This window comes from Emys orbicularis, chromosome 20, assembly GCF_028017835.1.
Source record: "Emys orbicularis isolate rEmyOrb1 chromosome 20, rEmyOrb1.hap1, whole genome shotgun sequence".
NCBI classification, from domain to species: Eukaryota; Metazoa; Chordata; order Testudines; family Emydidae; genus Emys; species Emys orbicularis.
The window spans coordinates 14,685,907-14,705,239 of record NC_088702.1 but is presented as its reverse complement, the minus strand read 5'-3'; the positions used below and the strand labels follow the sequence as shown (position 1 = coordinate 14,705,239).

At 51.7% G+C, this 19,333-nt stretch overlaps 1 protein-coding gene across 1 annotated transcript in view; it reads right to left on the bottom strand.

The window, feature by feature from the left end:
- Positions 1–19,333, bottom strand: part of LOC135892559 (IgGFc-binding protein-like) — a 114,925-nt gene that overhangs the window by 49,193 nt on the left and 46,399 nt on the right. The window contains exons 22-27 of the mRNA XM_065420361.1: positions 17,257–17,849; positions 10,031–10,604; positions 9,602–9,795; positions 8,846–8,987; positions 6,696–7,024; positions 5,140–5,713 (exon numbers count right to left, since the gene is read on the bottom strand). Coding sequence (XP_065276433.1) covers positions 5,140–5,713; positions 6,696–7,024; positions 8,846–8,987; positions 9,602–9,795; positions 10,031–10,604; positions 17,257–17,849 — 2,406 coding nt within the window. The remainder of the gene's footprint in view (positions 1–5,139; positions 5,714–6,695; positions 7,025–8,845; positions 8,988–9,601; positions 9,796–10,030; positions 10,605–17,256; positions 17,850–19,333) is intronic.

Here is a 19,333-nt window from a genome sequence, read left to right as displayed (position 1 = left end):
GACTGGAGAAGACTGAGTGCCTGTTCTCACCTGGGTGGAAGGCAGAGATCGCTGCTAGGTGGACTCTGATAGATAAGACAGCTAGGCCTTGCTGTTTCAAGGACCAGAGATAGTCTAGGATGGTAGGAACTGGCACCCCCATAGGGACAGTGTTGTTTAGGGCACACCAGCAGGAGAAGCGCTTCCATTTGGCCAGGTATGTGGACCTAGTGGAGGGCTTCCTGCTCCCCAAGAGCACATGCTGTACCGAAGTGGAGCAACGCAGCTCGGATTGAGTCAGCCATGCAGCAGCCAAGCAGTCAGGTGGAGGGACTGCAGGTCCGGATGACATAACCTGCCGTGTTCCTGAGTGATCAGGTCCGGCCACAATGGTAGAGCGATTGGTTTCGTCACCAACAGATCGAGGAGTGCGGTGTACCAGTGTTGTCTGGGCCACGCTGGAGTGATCAAGATTAAGCGGGCCTTGTCTCTGCTAACTTGAGGAGGACCTTGTGGACCAACGGAAATGGAGGGAAGGCATAGAGCAGGTGGTCTTTCCACAGTATCAGGAAGGCGTCCGACAGGGAGCCCGGGGAACGTCCCTGGAGAGAGCAGAACACTTGGCACTTCCGATTCTCGCGAGAGGCAAAAAGGTCTATGTGGGGAAATCCCCACCTCCGGAAAACAGAATGAATAACGTCCAGACGTATCGACCACTCGTGAGCGAGGAAGGACCTGCTGAGGCGATCTGCCAAGGTGTTCTGGACTTCTGGGAGAAAAGACGCCACCAGGTTGATTGAGTGGGCTATGCAAAATTCCCAGAGATGTATGGCTTCCTGACAGAGGAGGGATGACTGCGCTCCGCCTTGCTTGTTGATGTAAAACATGGCCGTTGTGTTGTCTGTGAAGATCGCGACAGAACAGCCCTGCAGGTGTTCGCGGAATACCTGACACGCTAGGCGTACTGCTCTCAGTTCCCTGACGTTGATGTGCAGGTTTATTTCTTGTGCGGACCAAAGGCCTTGTGTGCGAAGGTCCGCGAGGTGAGCGCCCCAGCCCAGAGAGGATGCGTCCGTGGTGAGGACTAGAGAGGGCTGTGGGGCACGGAATGGCATCCCCCCGCAAACAAGGCTGGGGTTTAGCCACCAACCCTGAGAGGACAAGACCTCCGTCGGTACCGTGAATACTGTGTCCAAACTGTCCCGGCCTGGACGGTACACTGACGAGAGCCAGATCTGAAGTGGGCGGAGGCGTAGTCTGGCATGTTTGTTCACGAAGGTGCACGAGGCCATATGGCCCAGAAGACCAAGGCATGTGCATGCTGTCGAGGTCGGGAAGCTTTGGAGGGCGTGGATAATGGTCATCATGGACTGGAAGCGGGTCTGCGGTAGGCACGCCCTGGTGAGATTCGAGTCTAGGACTGCCCCAATGAAGTCTATTCTTTGGGTTGGCCCCAAAGTGGACTTTTCAGCGTTGAGCAGCAGGCCCAATTGCCTGAAGCAGGTCATGAGGAACTGAACGTGAGACCGCACCTGTAGCTCGGACCGACCCCGAATGAGCCAGTCATCGAGGTACGGAAACACTTGGATCTGATGTCTGCGGAGCCAGGCCGCTATGACAGTCATACATTTTGTGAAGACCCTTGGCGCTGTGGAGAGGCCGAAGGGGAGGACCGCAAATTGGAAATGCTGCTTTCCGACCACAAAGCGAAGGAACCGCCTGTGCGGTGGTTAAATGGCTATGTGGAAGTACGCGTCCTTCATGTCGAGGGCGGCGTACCAGTCTCCAGGATCCAGGGAAGGGATAATAGTTTCCAGGGTAACCATGCGGAACTTCAACTTTACCACGAATTTGTTGAGTCCGCGTAGGTCCAGGATGGGCCGAAGCCCCCCTTTGCCTTGGGGGTTAGGAAGTAGCGGGAGTAAAAACCCCTGCCCCTCAAGTCCCTTGGTACCTCTTCCACCGCTCCAATAGACAGGAGCGCTTGTACCTCCTGCAAGAGGAGTTGCTCGTGCAAAGGGTCCCTGAAGAGGGATGGGGAGGGAGGGTGGGAAGGGGGGGGCGAAATAAACTGAAGTTGGTATCCATTTTCCACCATGTGTAGGACCCAGCGATCTGACGTTATGCAGACCAGGTTGTCGCCTCCCATTGCCACGACCATGCCTTCTAGAGAAGTCTTGCCGCGGTCGAGGGTTCGGGTAAGTGCGCTGCGGCTGGGGCCGGAAGGGCCTGCATTGTGTCACCGGGATATGCATGCCCAATGAGCGCATGGTGGCCCGGTTATCCTTCAGACTTTGTAGTCCTGGATCAGTTTTATCTGAAAAGAGATCTTGGCCTTCAAAGGGCAGGTCCTGTATAGTCTGCTGCAGTTCCGGTGGAAGGCCGGACACTTGCAGCCATGAAATGAGGTGCATAGCTACTCCCGAGGCTAGAGTTCTAGCTGCCAAGTCAGCTGCGTCTAAAGACGCCTGCAGAGATGTCCTTGCCACCTTCTTGCCATCTTCGAGCAAGGCCCCAAACTCTTCCCTGGACTCCTAGGGAACCAACTCCTTGAATTTTCCCATCGAGTTCCAGGTGTTATAGTTATAACGGCTCAGGAGGGCCTTGCTGGTTAGCTACCCTGAGCTGTAGGCCACCAGTTGAGTAAATCTTACGCCTGAACAGATCCAGGCACCTAGCGTCCTTGGACTTAGGGGCGGGCGCTTGTTGGCCATGCCTCTCCCTCTCGTTTACAGACTGTACAACGAGGGAGCAAGGTTGGGGGTGCACATACAAGTACTCATAATCTTTAGATGGCATCATGTATTTCCTTTCCACCACTCTGGCTGTGGGAGGGATGGACACCGGGGACTGCCAGATAATATTGGCATTAGCCTGAATGGTCTTAATGAAGGATAAAGCTACCCGCGTGGGGGCATCAGCCGACAAAATGTCCACCACCGGGTCCTCAACTTCCGTCACCTCCTCCACCTGCAGATTCATGTTCTGTGCCACCCTACGAAGCAGGTCCTGGTGAGGACGAAGATCTATAGGTGGAGGGCCAGAGGAGGACGTGCCTGCCACGGCTTCGTCAGGCGAGGATGAGGAGGACCATCCCTGGACTAGTGGGTCCTGGGGAAGGTCAGATTGAGGAGTGTCCGGTTGCCCATGGTCCACGTCCGTAGGGACATCAGCCTGTTCAGGCAGTAGGGCGGTCGTCTCCAAAGCTATCGGGGGAGGACGGCTAACAGTTGCCTCAGGTACCCTAGGCTCCGAATGAGCCGAGCAAGAAGCGCCTGAGGGGCCACCTTGGGCTTGGTGGTATGCCCAAGGGGTCCAGAAGGACCATTGTGGAGGACCCTTTTCGGGGTCCTGTCCTACATCTGGCCCCTGGCTAGCGCCATCCGCGTCCTGGCCATGGACATTATAGCCACTCGCCGCTTGGGACGACGCCGAGTTCGGGCGAAAAGGCCAAAGCAGTGCCGAACGCACTTGTTGTGTTGAACCGTCACCTTCTACCGGTCCGCACCTGAGGGATGGGGACCGGTGCCGGTGTCCCGAGCAGTACCATGATCAGGAGTGGGATCAACAGTCATAACGGTGCCGGGAGGTCGATCTAGATCTGGACGAAGACCGACGGTGCAGGCGGTGCCGCGACCGGCTGCGCGATGAGCGGTGCCGGGATCGGTGCCGGGAGCTGGATCGGTACCGATCGTACCGGGAGGGAGACCTTCGGGAGGCGGAGCGGCGCCGCAAGTACGACCGGCGCCGAGATGGAGATTGGTGCCGGGACTGCGAGCGACGCTGAGACCGGGACCATCTGCGGGACCGAGACCGGGACCGGGACCAGAATCGAGAGCGGTGCCGAGCTGTTTCACTCTGCGATGGAAGTTGCATGAAAGTGGGCTTCCCTATGGATGGGACAGTCCAGGCTCAGTCAGCGCGATAAGGTCCCGAGCAGTGGAGAAGGTTTCTGTAGTGGACGGCAGGCCCAGCTCAACCACGGTGTGCACCGGGGAGCTTATATGCACCGGACTCAACGGTGCTTGAGGCACCGGAATCGACGGTGCCGGAGTTGGTGCCTTCGCGGTGAGGTCCGGCACGGCACGCTGCTCCACAGAGGCCGCAGGCGGTGCTTGCAACTGCGGAGGAGCAGCAGGTGGTTTGTGCTGCTTCTTGGGCCGCGGAGACAGCGAGCGGTGTCGCGTCTGTACCAGTGCCGGAGACGTCCGGTGCCGAGGTACCTTGCTGGTGCTGGGTCGCTCCGGTGCCGGAGGCGCGCTGCGGACTGATGGTGCCTGGTCTGCGCGCAGTGCCGGGGGCACCGGGCTAAGTGCCACTTCCATCAGGAGCTGTTTTAGATGGAAGTCCCGCTCCTTTTTTGTCCAAGGCACAAATGCAGCACTTATCGGGTTGATGAGCTTCCCCCAGGCACTTCAGACAGGAGTCGTGGGGGTCTCCAATGGGCATCGGCTTGAGACAGGCCGAGCAAGGCTTGAAACCCGGAGACTTGGGCATGAGTCCTGGTACCGGGACAGAGGAACGGGGATAAACCCTGATTCCTCATCTTATATACAACTATATACACTATATATACACTATATATATACAAACTTACTAAGACTACTCTAAAACTGCTAAAACTGGTAAACTACACTAAAGAACTAACTATAATACAACGAGAAAGCTAGGGATGTGGAGGTCAGCTATGCCGCTCTCCACAGTTCCAACGACCATCATGGGCGGTAAGAAGAAACTGAGGGGGCGCTGGGTCGGTAGGGGCATATATCTGGCGCCATAAGGGCGCCACTCCAGGGGGCGCCTCAGCCGACCCACCGAGAGTTGCTAGGGTAAAAATCTTCCAACGATCGTGCACGCGGCGCACGCACACCTAATTGGAATAGATATGAGCAAGCACTTGAAGAAGAATTATGCCTCCCAGCTGCTGTGTACATGTACCTGAGCAACTGAATCAATGATTGTTTAGATCTCATTAACTAACAGGGCTAGGCGGGTTAGCTCTTAGCTGATTGACTGCTAGGGGGAGCTCTACCCTAAGAGTCAGTGCTGACCCCAGTACCTCAGGGATCCTGGATATTTCCATCCCCATGCTCATCAAAAAAGATAAACAGATTGACTACCACTACTGCGGTCAATAAGAAACCAAGCTGCCAGACTCACCACAACTGGACGGCGTCCTCCAGTCAGCGACAGTGACCCCATGCTTCCTGCAGGCTTTCGCGTAGGCCTCCAGCGCCTCACACAGAATGCTCTTGTCCCCCTCATTCAGACACATGTCATAGATGCAGCTGTCAAAGAAGTCATCAGCACTCACCCTGGAGTGACACTCTCTGAAGGGCTCTCCCAGTGCTTTACTGATCACCCCACAGTGACTGTCATCCCCATACAGATCTCTCTTGCTCTTATCACACATTGGGCAAGTGCCTTGGCAATAATCCCAGCAAAGGGGGTCCCGGTCTTGGACTTTCCAACTGGCAGCCCAGTCCATGATGGAGGAGACTATGGTGCCTTTGGATGACATCATGTCATCTTCTGGATTCTGGTTGAAGTTCCCACATAGGCCGCACGTGGCCCCATAATAGCTGCTGGGGAGGGTGATCACTACACGCCAATTTTCATCATGTGAGATCTGGAGGCCGAAGTCTGTCTGCAGGATGGTGCTGAGGTCTTTCTGGTACAGTCTGATTTTACCGTCTTTCAGCGTCACTGGGAGACTGGTGATCACACTGTTCAGCTAGAGACAGAGAGGAGGGGGGAGGTATGATAGGTGTTATTGCTCTTTCATCCTCACTTGTTCTTACTGCAACTGTCACCTTGCCACTCATTTCGGCTGTAAATCATTGTCACTTTAACCAGTGGCATGTAAAAGAATCACTGAAATCAAAGTGACTTTCCCTGAATAAACACAGTATTTATCTAGCTACACCCTATCTACCAGTTAATATTTGTCTGCATAATTATCTATCTATCTATCTATCTATCTATCTATCTATCTATCTATCTATCTATCACAACCATGTCAAACACACAAGACCAGTTGCATTTATGTACTTTTATTGCCGATATGATATATTCAGCTCATAGATTCATAGATTCATAGATTCTAGGACTGGAAGGGACCTCGAGAGGTCATCGAGTCCAGTCCCCTGCCTGTATGGCAGGACCAAATACTGTCTAGACCATCCCTGATAGACATTTATCTAACCTACTCTTAAATATCTCCAGAGATGGAGATTCCACAACTTCCCTAGGCAATTTATTCCAGTGTTTAACCACCCTGACAGTTAGGAACTTTTTCCTAATGTCCAACCTAGACCTCCCTTGCTGCAGTTTAAGCCCATTGCTTCTTGTTCTATCCTTAGAGGCTAAGGTGAACAAGTTTTCTCCCTCCTCCTTATGACACCCTTTTAGATACCTGAAAACTGCTATCATGTCCCCTCTCAGTCTTCTCTTTTCCAAACTAAACAAACCCAATTCTTTCAGCCTTCCTTCATAGGTCATGTTCTCAAGACCTTTAATCATTCTTGTTGCTCTTCTCTGGACCCTTTCCAATTTCTCCACATCTTTCTTGAAATGCAGTGCCCAGAACTGGACACAATACTCCAGCTGAGGCCTACCCTGTCGCCCGTGTCTAGGATTCCATTTGTGTGAGAGGCACTACACAAAAAATACTGTTTAAGTAGAAAAGGCACAGAGCCCTGAGCTGGGAAACTCACCCGGACTTTGCCAACTTCCCTCTTGTAGATGGAGACGTTGTACCCATAGACGTAGATATTGGTCACCTGCCAAAAGGAGATATCCTGGTTCCCCCTGTTGTCGTTCTTCTCATCGATGGTGAAGGACTCCAGGGTAGGGTCACTGCCACAGTACTTAGCGATGGTGTACTTGCAAGTGCCCTGCAAGTCAAACTTCAGGCCATCAAAAGTTTGGTACTGTGCATCCCCTGAGCCCAGGCAGATTCCAGTGTAGGCAGGAACACATGCCTCTTGTCCATCTTCAATTTTGCATCTCTCCTTGATCCGGCATTTCAGGGTTTTGCAGGGATCTGAAAGGAGAAAAGCCCAGTTCTATCAACAGGGCAGGGAACTCAAGTCCAGTGTCTAGGCTGGGAGATCCAGCCCTGTCATGGGCACAGAGTTCATGCAGAACCAGCGGAGCTAGCCAGAGGACACTGAGAGGTTGGGAAGCCCGGGATACTCAACGGCACTTGGTTTGCTGGAAGCTGTGGTTCCAATCTATCGAAACACTTAATCAAGTGAGCTCAGTTGAAATCAATAAGGCTACACACATGCTTCAAGTTATGCATGTGCACAAGTACCTATGGCTCTGATCCAGCAACATGCTGAGCACCCTCAATAACACATTGCTATGGCACTGAAGTCATTAGCCATAGGTGTGGGAACTAGGAGTGCTGGGGGGGCTGCTGCACCTCCTGGCTTGAAGTGGATTCCAGTGGAGGTAACGTTTACAGTTTGGTTCAATGGCTCTCAGCCTCCCCAATGTAAAAATTGTTCCAGCCCCCCTGTCATTGGCTAACTCCCAGTGATTCCATTGGGAGAGGGAATTCAGTCCATAAATCAGTGAGAGCTGCAGGTGCTAATGGTCAAATGGTAAGAGGTGCCAAGCACCTGTGACTCCCATTGGAGGAAAAGTTCATCTCAGAGATTTCCCTCCCCTCCTAACTCCCCACAACTCAGTTCTTATGCTGCTTCTCTCTGAAGTCCACCAGCTCAGTTTATAAAGGCTAGTGTGTGTCCTCTCCACATCGAAGGAGGGGAGGACTGGGTAATGAACTTACACTGGTCAGGCTTCTGACCAAGGCAAGATGGTACCGTTCTGGGATGCAAGTAGGGTGACCAGACAGCAAGTGTGAAAAATCGGGACAGGGGGTGGGGGGTAATCGAAGTCTATATAAGAAAAAGCCCCAAATATCGGGACTGTCCCTATCTGGTCACCCTAGGTGCAAGGCTGGGGAGCTGGGGGGATTTGGCTGGAGCCTCCCTATTGTTGGTTCATGAACGGCTAGGAGAAACATTCGCCAAACTTGGTTTGGCGTGTCCCTGCCTGTGGATGTCTGTGTAAGTGCAATACCCAGCAGAGGTTTATAGCTTGCCAACAGCATCACAGTGAGAGGGATACCTCAGGTCATAGGTGCCAACTTCCCCACTTTCCTCTGGGTGCTCGATCCCCCTCCTGCCCCTGGCTCAGCCTCCACTCCACCCTTTCCATGAGGCCCATCCCTGCCCTGCCTCTTCCCACCCCTTCCCCGCCCCCATTCCAAGCCCTTTCCCAAATTCCTGCCCTGGCCCCACCTCTTCCCCGCTTCCTCCCTTGAGCGTGCCACGTTCCCGCTCCTCCCCCTCCCTCCCAGAGCTTGTTACGCAGCCAAACAGCTGTTTGGCGGTGGCTGGGTGGGAAGTGCTGGGAGGTAGGCGGAGGAGCGGGGAGGCGGTGTGCTCAGGGGAGGAGGAGGCGGAGGTGGGGCGGGGCGGGGGGTGAGGGGAGCTCAGCTGCCAGTGGGTGCAGAGCACCCACTAATTTTTCCCCATGGGTGCTCCAGCCCCGGAGCACCCACCGAGTCAGCGCTTATGCCCCAGGTTGGACAGAGGGCTCAGCAGTCCCACAGTCCAGGTTGCACCCTGGGAACCTCTGTAACAATCATACTTCTTGCTGAATTGCAAATTGCCTATCTCTGTCTATGATTAGCTAAGCAGGATCAGGCTGGTTAATTAGCAGAAGGGTATTTCTTGAGGAAAAATAAGCTTAATAAATAAACTGTTGTAAACTGGTTTCTCCCATCCCTACCTCAGTTATTCCACCCACAGTAACCCCTCGGGGCATATTTCAATCAGTGATTCTCCTTCACCTTTGCTGATGCAGCCCATGATACCATCTCTGATCTGGCAAGTTTCTTCTCTGGTGCAGCTGTGGGCTTTGCAGGTCACCCCTCGGGCAGAAACGCAGGTGCAGCTCTGCTGGCACTCATTCGTCAGGATGGTCTCTCTGGGCTGAGGGGACGTTTGGAAAAGGGGAAATAACACAATGTAATGGGGAAAAGATTATTTATATTAATTTCAGGCAGTGCTTGTGACAAAGTGCGGTTTTATTCATAGAATCATAGAATATCAGGGTTGGAAGGGACCTCAGGAGGTCATCTAGTCCAACCCCCTGAGTCCTGACTGGCTTTGTATGGAGTAGTTCCAGAGCATTGCCCGGTGACTCCGTGACAGTGCTAAACCCAGAAATGTGTGGTGATGTGTGTGAAAATGTCTGTTCTGTTGTCATATTATTTGCTCTTAATGTTAAAGAGAAAGGCTGTCACTGGGCCAAGGGCCAGAAATAGCACCTAGGTTTTAACCTCCCATCTGCTCCTGAGTCACTATGTGGCCGTGAGCAAGTCACTGCCTCTCTCTGTGCCTCAGTTTCCTAAAATAGACAAAGGGAATTAAATAATCTTGCCTTTCTTGGTGCTTTGGGCATTGGGTACTAGCAGAGTGGGGGTGCCAGGCCGGATAGGCCAAAGCTCTGATCCACTATAGCTAACCCTATTCCTGGCTAGTGTAGGGATTAAGATGTGGATAGAGCAAAAATTAGATCAGACCCAGACCGCTTGGGGTGGTACCTTGTAGTATCTCCCACGCTCGAAGCACCCACAATTCTCCAGAGTCACACAGCCCTGGCCGTCGAAGAAGAAGCCCTTGTCACACTGGCAGCCTTCAGCACAGGTCTCTGGGCAGTCCATGATGTCTCCAGTGCAGGTGGTGGTACAGAGCTTGGCACAGACCTTGTAGTGGCTGTTGGCTGGGCAGGTCAGAGCTTAAATAGAGAGAGAATTAATTTAGGGCAGGAAAGATCTCATACCATGAACCAGAGGTACAGAGACATGAAGGGGAGGAGAGCGGGACTGGGAGGAGAGGACCAGGACACTTATGGAAGATTGGTTTCCATCCAGAAGAGTTTCTGAAGAAACCCAAAGGTTTGGAATGAGATGCCTTGAAATTATGACCCTCCCCAGTGCGTCCCAGAGACCCATCAGCATCACAGCACTTACGGCAGAAGGAGGTGCTCCTCCAGGGCTGGATGGTGACCTTGGCCTCTTGGCAGGCTGTCACGTAGCTGTGCATGCTCTGGCACAGGACCTGGGAGTCCCCGTTGCCCAGGCACAGATCATTCAGGCAGTTGTTGAAATACACAGTGGGGCTGACCGTGCTGTGGCAGGTGGCAAAAGGGCCGTCAGGGGCTGTGAGCAGCCCGCAGTAGTTGTGCGCTTTGAAGACATCTTTCCTCTCCTCCTTGCAGACCGGACAGCTGTTCCCAGCACATTTGTCTGTACAGGATGCCTCTGGGATCTGAACTTCCCAGGCAGACCCGAAGGATGCAGTGTCGGGGGCCACCCTGCCATCGGGGAGCAGGAACTCGTCATCCTGCTGTCCTTTGTAATTTCCGCACAGGCCACACATCCGGCCATGGTAGCTCCCCGGGACTGTGACTCTGGCGTGGTAAGCCAGGTCATAGCTCACGGTGAGGCCAAAGTCAGTTTGCACCAGGACATTCACGCCATGCTGATACGCCCGGAGTCGCCCATCGGCCACGATCACAGGCAGGTTGTGGGACACCCCGTCCACCTGGGAGAGACAGAGCATCCCGTGTGAGCTGTGGGGAGTGGATACTGTAGTGTTTGGGTTATGGGCAGTGAGTTTTGAGATTCTGTTCTCACTGACACTGTTGCATAAATCCAGTATGACTCCAGATCTCACTTTAGAATAACTCCAGATTTATACCAGTGCCACTGAGATCAGAATATGGTTCCAGGCCTGCAATAAATTAGGCAGTAAAAGCCCTGATCACTGTATCACATGATCACTCTGGCCCACATCTCTCTCTGCCCCTGACCTCACTCCTGATCCTTTCTCTTTCCCACTCCCTCCATCTCCTTACCCTGCTCTTCGCCTGCACCTGTTTGGGGTCTGACTTCACCACATCTCAGCTGTTCCCCTTGTGCTAGTGTAGCGTGATTTTTGTTAGGTACTCAGAGATAATCAGCACTGCTATTCCCACTTGAATCACTCCCCACCGATCTGTTCCCATCCTGCTGCGCTGATGAGACCCACAGAGTCAAGGGGAGAGGAGATGGAGGCCCGCGGGAGGATTTCAGCACAGGCTGAGTGCAAACAGTGGCAGAGAGGATAATGATGCCATTGCCAACAGGCAGATTTGCAGCAAGAGGAGGTTTAGGAGGAGAAGGAGAGTTCAGATTCAAAGTCAATACCCAGGTTAGAAAAAATGTGGGCAAATCTTCAAGGGGAAACATCTTGTCCATATGTTCCAAGCTCATCACCCTGGCCTACTTCTCTGCTCTCCTTTTGCTAACCACCCACCTCCTCCCTGATCCTCTCTCTTTACCATCCCCATCTCGTGCACCCATGTTTGGCCTGCAGCTCTGCTTCATGCCCACACCTACACTCAGAACTATCTCTTACTTCTTGTCCATGTCCTCCCTCCCCAAAAAACCCACGAGTTATGAACCAGGAATGGAAGCAGAGAAGACGGAGCTGAGCTGGAGGATGCTCACTGTGCCCACAAGAAGCTCTCATATAGCAGCATCCATGAGTAATGCTTTCCACCATCTCCTGTTGGCTATGAGACCTGTCCTCAGTTACTCATGCTTTTGTCAACTTTTGACAGGATTACAGCAGTGGGCTATAACCAGACACGAAGCCCTTGGCACTTAGAAAACTTCAGCTGGTACACTCCTCTGCAACACATCTCCTCAGCAACACTGACTGCTGTGCAGATATCAAACCTGTCCCTACGCTGGCTTTCTAGAGAGCACTGAAGTTCTCTGTCCTTATCTTCAAGGTGAGCCCAGGGTATCTAAAAGATCAGCTAAACTTTGGGGATGAAAACGATGTGTAAGCAGGGTCTGAATGAGCTTGGGGAAAGGACTCCAGGAACAGATGGTATTTGCATAAACATACCTACTCTGCCTAGGTATTCAGCAGAGGGGGCTGCTTTGCCAAAGTACTCAATTTTGGCTGCTGTTGGGTTACAAATCACTTGTACAGACACTCTTCTCTTAACCTGTGTATTATATACATCAGCTTTAATAATATTTTTAAATTTGAGTGGAGGGGTAATGAAATGTTGTTATCCTGATTGTATGAGCAGAACGGTACTTACCCGGTCCTGACTGATTGAGGAGTTCCCCTAAACAGAAGCTCACTTGCTAAGCAGGGGGTAGAGAGGCCAGATCCCAGTGAAAGAATGGTGATGGTGGTGCTGACTAAGGAGTCCTAGACAGCATTTGACTCTACGCTGTATTGTTCAGTGATCGCTAGAGCTGAAATCACTGGTAACCAGACGCTGAGCCTTAGATCTGGTGTGGGACCACAGGTGGGTGCTCCGGGGCTGGAGTGCCCATGGGGAAAAAATGGTGGGTGCTTAGCACCCACTGGCAGTCAAGCTCCCTCCTTCCCCCAGTGCCTCCCTCCCGTCAGCAGGCCCCACAGATCAGTGCTCCCCCTCTCTCCCTGTGCCTCCCGCCCGCCGCGAACAGCTATTTCACAGTGTGCAGGAGGCTGGGAGGGAGGGGGGAGGAGCGAGGACAGGGCTGGCCTTACCATGAGGTGAACTGAGGCGGCCCACTAAGACCCAGAGTGTAGAAAATTGTGTCTGCTGCTGGTGCATATGTATTCTCTATGCTCTGGATGCACAGAGATGGTGGAGTGCTGTGCTGGAGGAAGGAGGGCACAAGAGACATAACAGGCAGACAGGAGAAAAGGTGAGAGGGAATAACAGAAAGCAGCAGGAGCTGCAGGGAGAGAATTCTTTCCTGGGTGTCTGGCTGGTGAGTCTTGCCCACATGCTCAGGGTTTAGCTGATCGCCATATCTGGGGTCGGGAAGGAATTTTCCTCCAAGGCAGATTGGCAGACGCTCTGGGGTTTTTTCACCTTCCTCTGCAGCGTGTGGCACGGGTCACTTGCTGGAAGATTCTCTGCACCTTGAAGTCTTTAAACCATGATTTGAGGACTTCAATGGCTCAGACACAGGTTTGATACAGGAGTGAGTGGGTGAGATCAGGGGCGGCTCTAGCTTTTTTGCCACCCCAAGCACGGCAGGCAGGCGGCTTTCGGCGGCGCGCCTGCAGGAGGTCCCCGGTCCCGCAGATTCGGCGGCATGCCTGCGGGAGGTCCGCCAGTCCCAAGGCTTCAGCATACCCACTGCCGAATTGCTGCCGAATCCGCGGGACCGGTGGACCTCTTGCAGGCATGCCGCCAAAGGCTGCCTGACTGCCGCCCTCGCAGGGACCGGCACGGCGCCCCCTGTGGCTTGCCGCCCCAGGCACGTGCTTGGAGCGCTGGTGCCTGGAGCCGCCGCTGGGTGAGATTCTGTGGCCTGCATTGTGCAGGGGGTCAGACTAGATGATCATAATGGTCCCTTCCGACCTTAAAGTCTATGATTCTATGAGAGAGAGGAGGAGGAGCCTCTTATGTACCTCTCCAGCACCCCCAGGAGCCTGGACTGATTAACACCAGCTTCTCAGGGAGCTTCCTGTTTCCTGCTGCTTCCCTGAACCCACTTGAGGAGAACGGGCAGTCAACTGAAGTAGTAGGAGCCAGTTACGCCCTTAAGATGCTGATATCTTCCCTCACTCAGGCCCTGCTACCAGCCTGCTTATTTGTCCCCTTCAATTGAGTGTTGAGAGCCACTATAGCTGGAACAGAACAGCAGTCATGAGTGAAAGAAGAAAACGCCCTTTGGGGGCAGCATTCAGAAAAAGAAAGAAAGCAAAGGAACCTTTTCTATTTAAGCAGAAAGGAGCTCTCCTGAGATACATAGACACAAATGTTCACGGTGAGCCTTCCGGCCTCAGTGAGGATGTGAGTGGTGAGGAGATGCCTGATCTTCCAGTTAGTCAGAGTGCAGGTGACCTGACAGCTACTGCAGCATCCATATCTCCATCTCAAATGGATGTAACCATGCACATTCCTAAAGAAAAGTGTATATCAGCGAAGAGTGTAGTGGAGGCGCAAGAAACAACTACTGCTGAGTTTAGTTCCTTAAGTCTAGATGATCCAGGACTGTGGACCCACTTGAGCAGTAGCCTCAGGGACTTCCTTGTACTGCATGGGCCACAGCAAGTGAAAAAATTCATGTTCCCCAAAGAGAATGAAAATAGAAGTTTCTATCCAACACATTAATGGCGTGAAATCCCCAATGGTGAGAAAGTGGAGAGGCCATGGCTTATGTACTCAAAAACCCAGAATGCTGCAGAATGTTTTTGTTGCAAACTCTTCTAGTCTACGGTTCCAGCCACATTGGGTCCTACAGGAACTGGAAAAAATCTGGCTAGAAATCTGGCATGCGATGAGAAGGCAGCAAATCACCAGAGAGCATTCCATAGGTGGAAAGCTTGAGATGAGACTAAGGTTAAAGGCCACCATAGATGATCATAGATTGCATCAGTCTCTTTACTGGAAAAATGTTCTGAAAAGCATTGTGAGAATGCTTGCTACCCAAAACTTAGCACTGCCTGGCACTTCAGATCACTGTATGTGCCAAACAATGGAAACTTCCTTAAAATTGTGGAGCTGATGGCTGAGTTTGATGCTGTACTCCAGGAACATCTAAGAAGAGTTACCACCCAAAAAATGTACACACACCACTACCTTGGAAAAACAATTCAAAATGAGATCATACAGTTACTGGCAACAAAAGTCAAACAGAAGACTGTGGCAGATCTGAAGTCAGCAAGATATTACTCTATTATTCTGGACTGCACACCTGACAGCCATATGGAACAAATGACTTTAATGATGCAATTTGTAACAACAACAGAACCTAGTGAAAATGTCCCTGCAACGGTGACTGTCAGAGAGCATTTTCTAGTATTTATTGACATTGATGATACTATAGGAGTTGGTATGACAAATGTGCTTCTTAAAAAGCTGGAAGATACGGGCATTGCGATAGCTGACATGAGAGGTCAGGGCTACGATAATGGTGCCAACATGAGAGGAAAGAACAGAGGAGTGCAGACACGGATCCGAGAGTTAAACCCTCGAGCTTTTTTTGTCCCATGCAATTCTCATTCATTGAATTTGGTGGTCAGTGATGCAGCATCAGCTTCTAGTGAGGCTGCTGAATTTTTTAATGTAATTCAAAGCATCTTTGTATTTTTCTCTGCATCAACTCATCAGTGGCAAATTTTGAAGCAACATCTGGGAACATCCTCTCTGACACTGAAACCACTGAGTGCCACACAATGGGAAAGTTGAGTGAGGCAATAAAGCCTATCAAACACCAAATTGGGAAGATAGATGATGCCATAGTTGCCATTATGGAGGATAATGCTATGACAGGAACTGTTTGTGGGAGAACAGTGGCAGAGGGAAATGGAATCACCAGAAACATACATAACTTCAAATTTCTATGTGGCTTAGTGTTGTGGCATGACATGCTGTTTGAAATAAATGTTGTAAGCAAGAGACTCCAAGGTGTTGACCTTGATATATCTGGAGCAATGGAACAACTGGACAAAGCAAAGTCATATCTACAGTCTTACCGGTCAGATGAGGGATTTCAAAACGTTCTGAAGAGTGCACAGTTGGTAGAGGAACTTCACACTGAAGCTATTTTCCCACCCATTCAAGAATACAAGAGTCGCTGAAGAAGAAGACATTTTATTATGAGGCATGGGCTAATCCCATAAGAGACCCCAAACAACAATTCAAAGTTGAATTCTTTAACCAGGTGCTAGATTGTGCAATACAGTCAGCTGAAGAACATTTCATGCAGCTCAAGGAATACAGCAGTATATTTGGGATGTTGTATGATATTCCAAAACTCCTCGCTATACCTGAAGAAGACCTACACCAGCAATGCAGGGCACTAGAGACAGTGTTGACACATGCTGACATGTGCGATACTGATGCGAGTGATTTAGGTGATGAACTGAAAGTCCTATCATGAAAGATACATTTCAGCAGGATCAACTCCAAAGGCTGTTCTGAAATGTATGTGCACAAATAAGATGACCACCCTCTTTCCAAATGCTTTTGTTGCTCTGTGCATACTTCTAACACTTCCTGTAACAGTTGCCAGTGGAAAATGCAGCTTCTCCAAGCTGAAGTTCATAAAAGCACATCTACGCTCCACAATGACACAGGAGAGGCTGGTCGGCCTTGCAACCATCTCAATAGAGCATGAGCTGGCCCAGACTGTGGACCTTCAGGAAGCAGTTCAAATCTTTGCAATGCAGAAGCACGGAAACCACCACTTTGATTATTCAAACAGATAAAAATGCCAGTGTTTACTATACAGACAAGAAAAGTTGCATTTGCTGTTCAGGCATTTGAAAGTTAAGTGTTACTTAAAATTTTTGCACAAGGCATTTTAAGTTGTTAGTTCTCCTTTATTGGGGTAGGTGGCAGAGCAGTACCATGAGAGGAGTAGAACAGGAAGAAGGCAGAATTGAGACCTTTCAAAGTTTTTGCCCAAGCGAGGGGGCAAGGGTGCATCATTTGAGCTCCCCGCCTCAGGTGCCAAAATGTTGTGGGCTGGCCCTGAGCAAGGACACAGAACGCTCAGGGGAGGGAGCGGAATATTAAGAAAAATCCACAACAAAACACCCCACTGAACACACAACTTCCCCTGGGGAGAGGAGAAGAGAGCAAATAGGAGACAGAAGTGAGTCACATTGCTTAGTGTATTACTGGAAGATGCTCAAGTACTCCAGTGATGAGCACGGAATAAGAACCTTGTAACAGGGTGGCTTGCCCCTTAAGGGCTAGTGGCCTGAGGCCAGACAAGTAGGCATTACAAGTAGGTATTACTAAGTAGGCACACCTGAGCACCAATTACATGATTCCCCTATAAGAGCAGCTGGTGAAGACCAGGCTGATGGCCCAGCACAAAGAGTTCCCAGGGAAAACAGAAGAGAGTGCAGAGGCTGATGCAGACCAGTACACTCCAGCAAGGAAACCTGAAACTCGGGAAGTGAGAAGACAGGCAGGAAAAGCCTGGGAGTGACCAGGTAAATGGGTGGATGTGAAAACTTTATTCATAATGTGTGCTAATTTAATAAACCAACCCCCTAGGAGGGCTGCTATTATTAGAAGTTGTAAAAGTTATTCAGAGGTCCAAGAGGGTAAACCGAGGAAGGCCACCTATAGAGTGACCTCTGGCCATGAGAGGACAAACCAGTATAGAAGTGAATCTCTCCTGTCCAAAAGGAATCAAGAATGATCTAAATGAGGATCTGGAGAAGGACTTACCATGATGAGCCCCTGTTTGTTTTGCAGCAGGGTGAGTGTGATCCCATACACCTGAATGGACACCAGCTTGGTCACGGACATATTCCTAGTGCCCCAATCTTCTTTCTCTACGCTGATAGTGAATGGTGTAAGGTCACTGGCATCGGTGCAGGTCTTGGCCAGGATGTAAGTGCAGGTGCCTTGGAAGTCAAAGGAGACCCCGTCGAAAGAGAGGTAGTGAGGATGGCCAGAGGCAGAACAGGTCACAGATTCAAATGGGTGGCATTTCTGGACACCGTCCACCACCCCGCATTCCTCACCAGTGCCGCAGGAGAATGCCTTACACACAACCTCCCCACCAGCCTGACACACGCACTGCTCCTCGCATGAACCGCTCGGGTGGAAGGTCTCCCCGGCCTGGTAGTAAAGTCCTCTGTGGAGGCATCCGCACTGGGAAAAGGGGACACAGTGGTCACCACTGAGAACAAAGTCCTGGTCACACATGCAGCCTTCCTTACACTGGGTTTTGCATTGCACCGGGGCATAGAGGTTGCTGCATGTCACATCGCAGCTGCTGCAGAATTCATAGTGACTGTTCAGGGGACAGGACGGAGCTGTAATTAGAACAAAGAGTTCGCTCATATAGTGCATTAGCAATGTGCGCAATGAACCATCACAGAACATGCAATTTCATTCAAGCTCCTAATTTTCTATTTCCTTGGTTTGATTAATTAATAAAAGGGCAACATCTCTAATTAGGTCCCAGTCTGGGGGACTGGGTGCCCCAGAGACACCAGCAGGGCCGGCTCTAGGTTTTTTGCTGCCCCAAGCAAAAAACATTTTGGCTGCCCCCCCCCCCCCCCGTCCCAGCCCTGGGCTCCTCGCCGCCCCCCCCCCCCACCCGCACCCCCCTGCCGCCCAAACCCTGGGCTCTCACCCCCCCACCCGCACCCCCCTGCCGTCCCAGCCCTGGGTTCCCCCGTACCCCCCCACCATTGCCCCCCACACAAACCTCCTGCTGCCCCAGCCCTGGGCTCTCTTTCCCCCCCCCCCCCACCTGCACCCTCCTTCCACCGCAGCCCTGGGTCACTGGTAACTCGCTCCCAGGGCGGGTCATTCAGCAGGAATTTTGGATGTGCACAGAACACAGATAGGATTGGTTCCCATATGATTACAGAACTGCAGTAAAGTGGAACCATTTTCAGCTTGTGTGATTGGAGAATATCTGGATGCATATTCTAAGACTGTCCTACATAAATGAGAAAAAGTTGAGGTGCCTTTTTTATTCTTTTGTTCCATTCTTTCTTTCTATGGGGAATTTGCCAATGCGATATCATGGTCTTCCTTTTAAACAAACAAACAAAAAAGGCAATGACTGTTGAAAATAGCAATTCCAGTCGTAATAACCACTGGGAAGCATTTCTTGCTCAATTTTATCCTACTTTTTCTACAGCAAGTTAGTGGATCAGTATATTTGATTTGGGAGAAATGAAGTAACTGAGCTTGAGCACTCCTGAATTTTGAGGTGTTCAAATCTGGAAGGCAGGTGCTGGGGGGAGGGGGCTGTGGCTCCGCAGGGGAGCACGGCAGCATGTATGCAGCAGCGTGTCTGGCACTGCGCGAAGCCAGACACACTGGTCTGAGTGGCACGGTAAGGGGACTGGGAGGTTGGAGAAGGGGTAGGGGGTTCCGGGGGGGGCAGTCAATGGACAGGGAGTAGGGGGGGTTGGATGGGGCGGAGGTTCGGGGGGGCACTCAGGGGACAGGCAGCAGTTGGATAGGCATGGGAGTCCCAGGGGTTTGTCAGGGGACAGGTAGGGGGTGGGGTCCTAGGGGGGAACTTGAGGGGGGGTGTCTCAGGAGGGGGCAGTTGGGGACAAGGAGAAGGGAGGCTTAGATGGGGGTGGGTCTCAGGAGGGGGCAATCATGGGACAAGGACCAGTGGGGCTTAGATAGGGGGTGGGGTCCTGGGGGGCAGTTGGGGCAGGGGTCCCGGGAGGGGGTGATCAGGGGACAGGGAGCAAGGGGGTTGGATGGGTTGTGGTTTCTGTGGGGGGCTGTCGGAGGGAGTGGATGGTGGCAGGGTGGGGCTACCCTC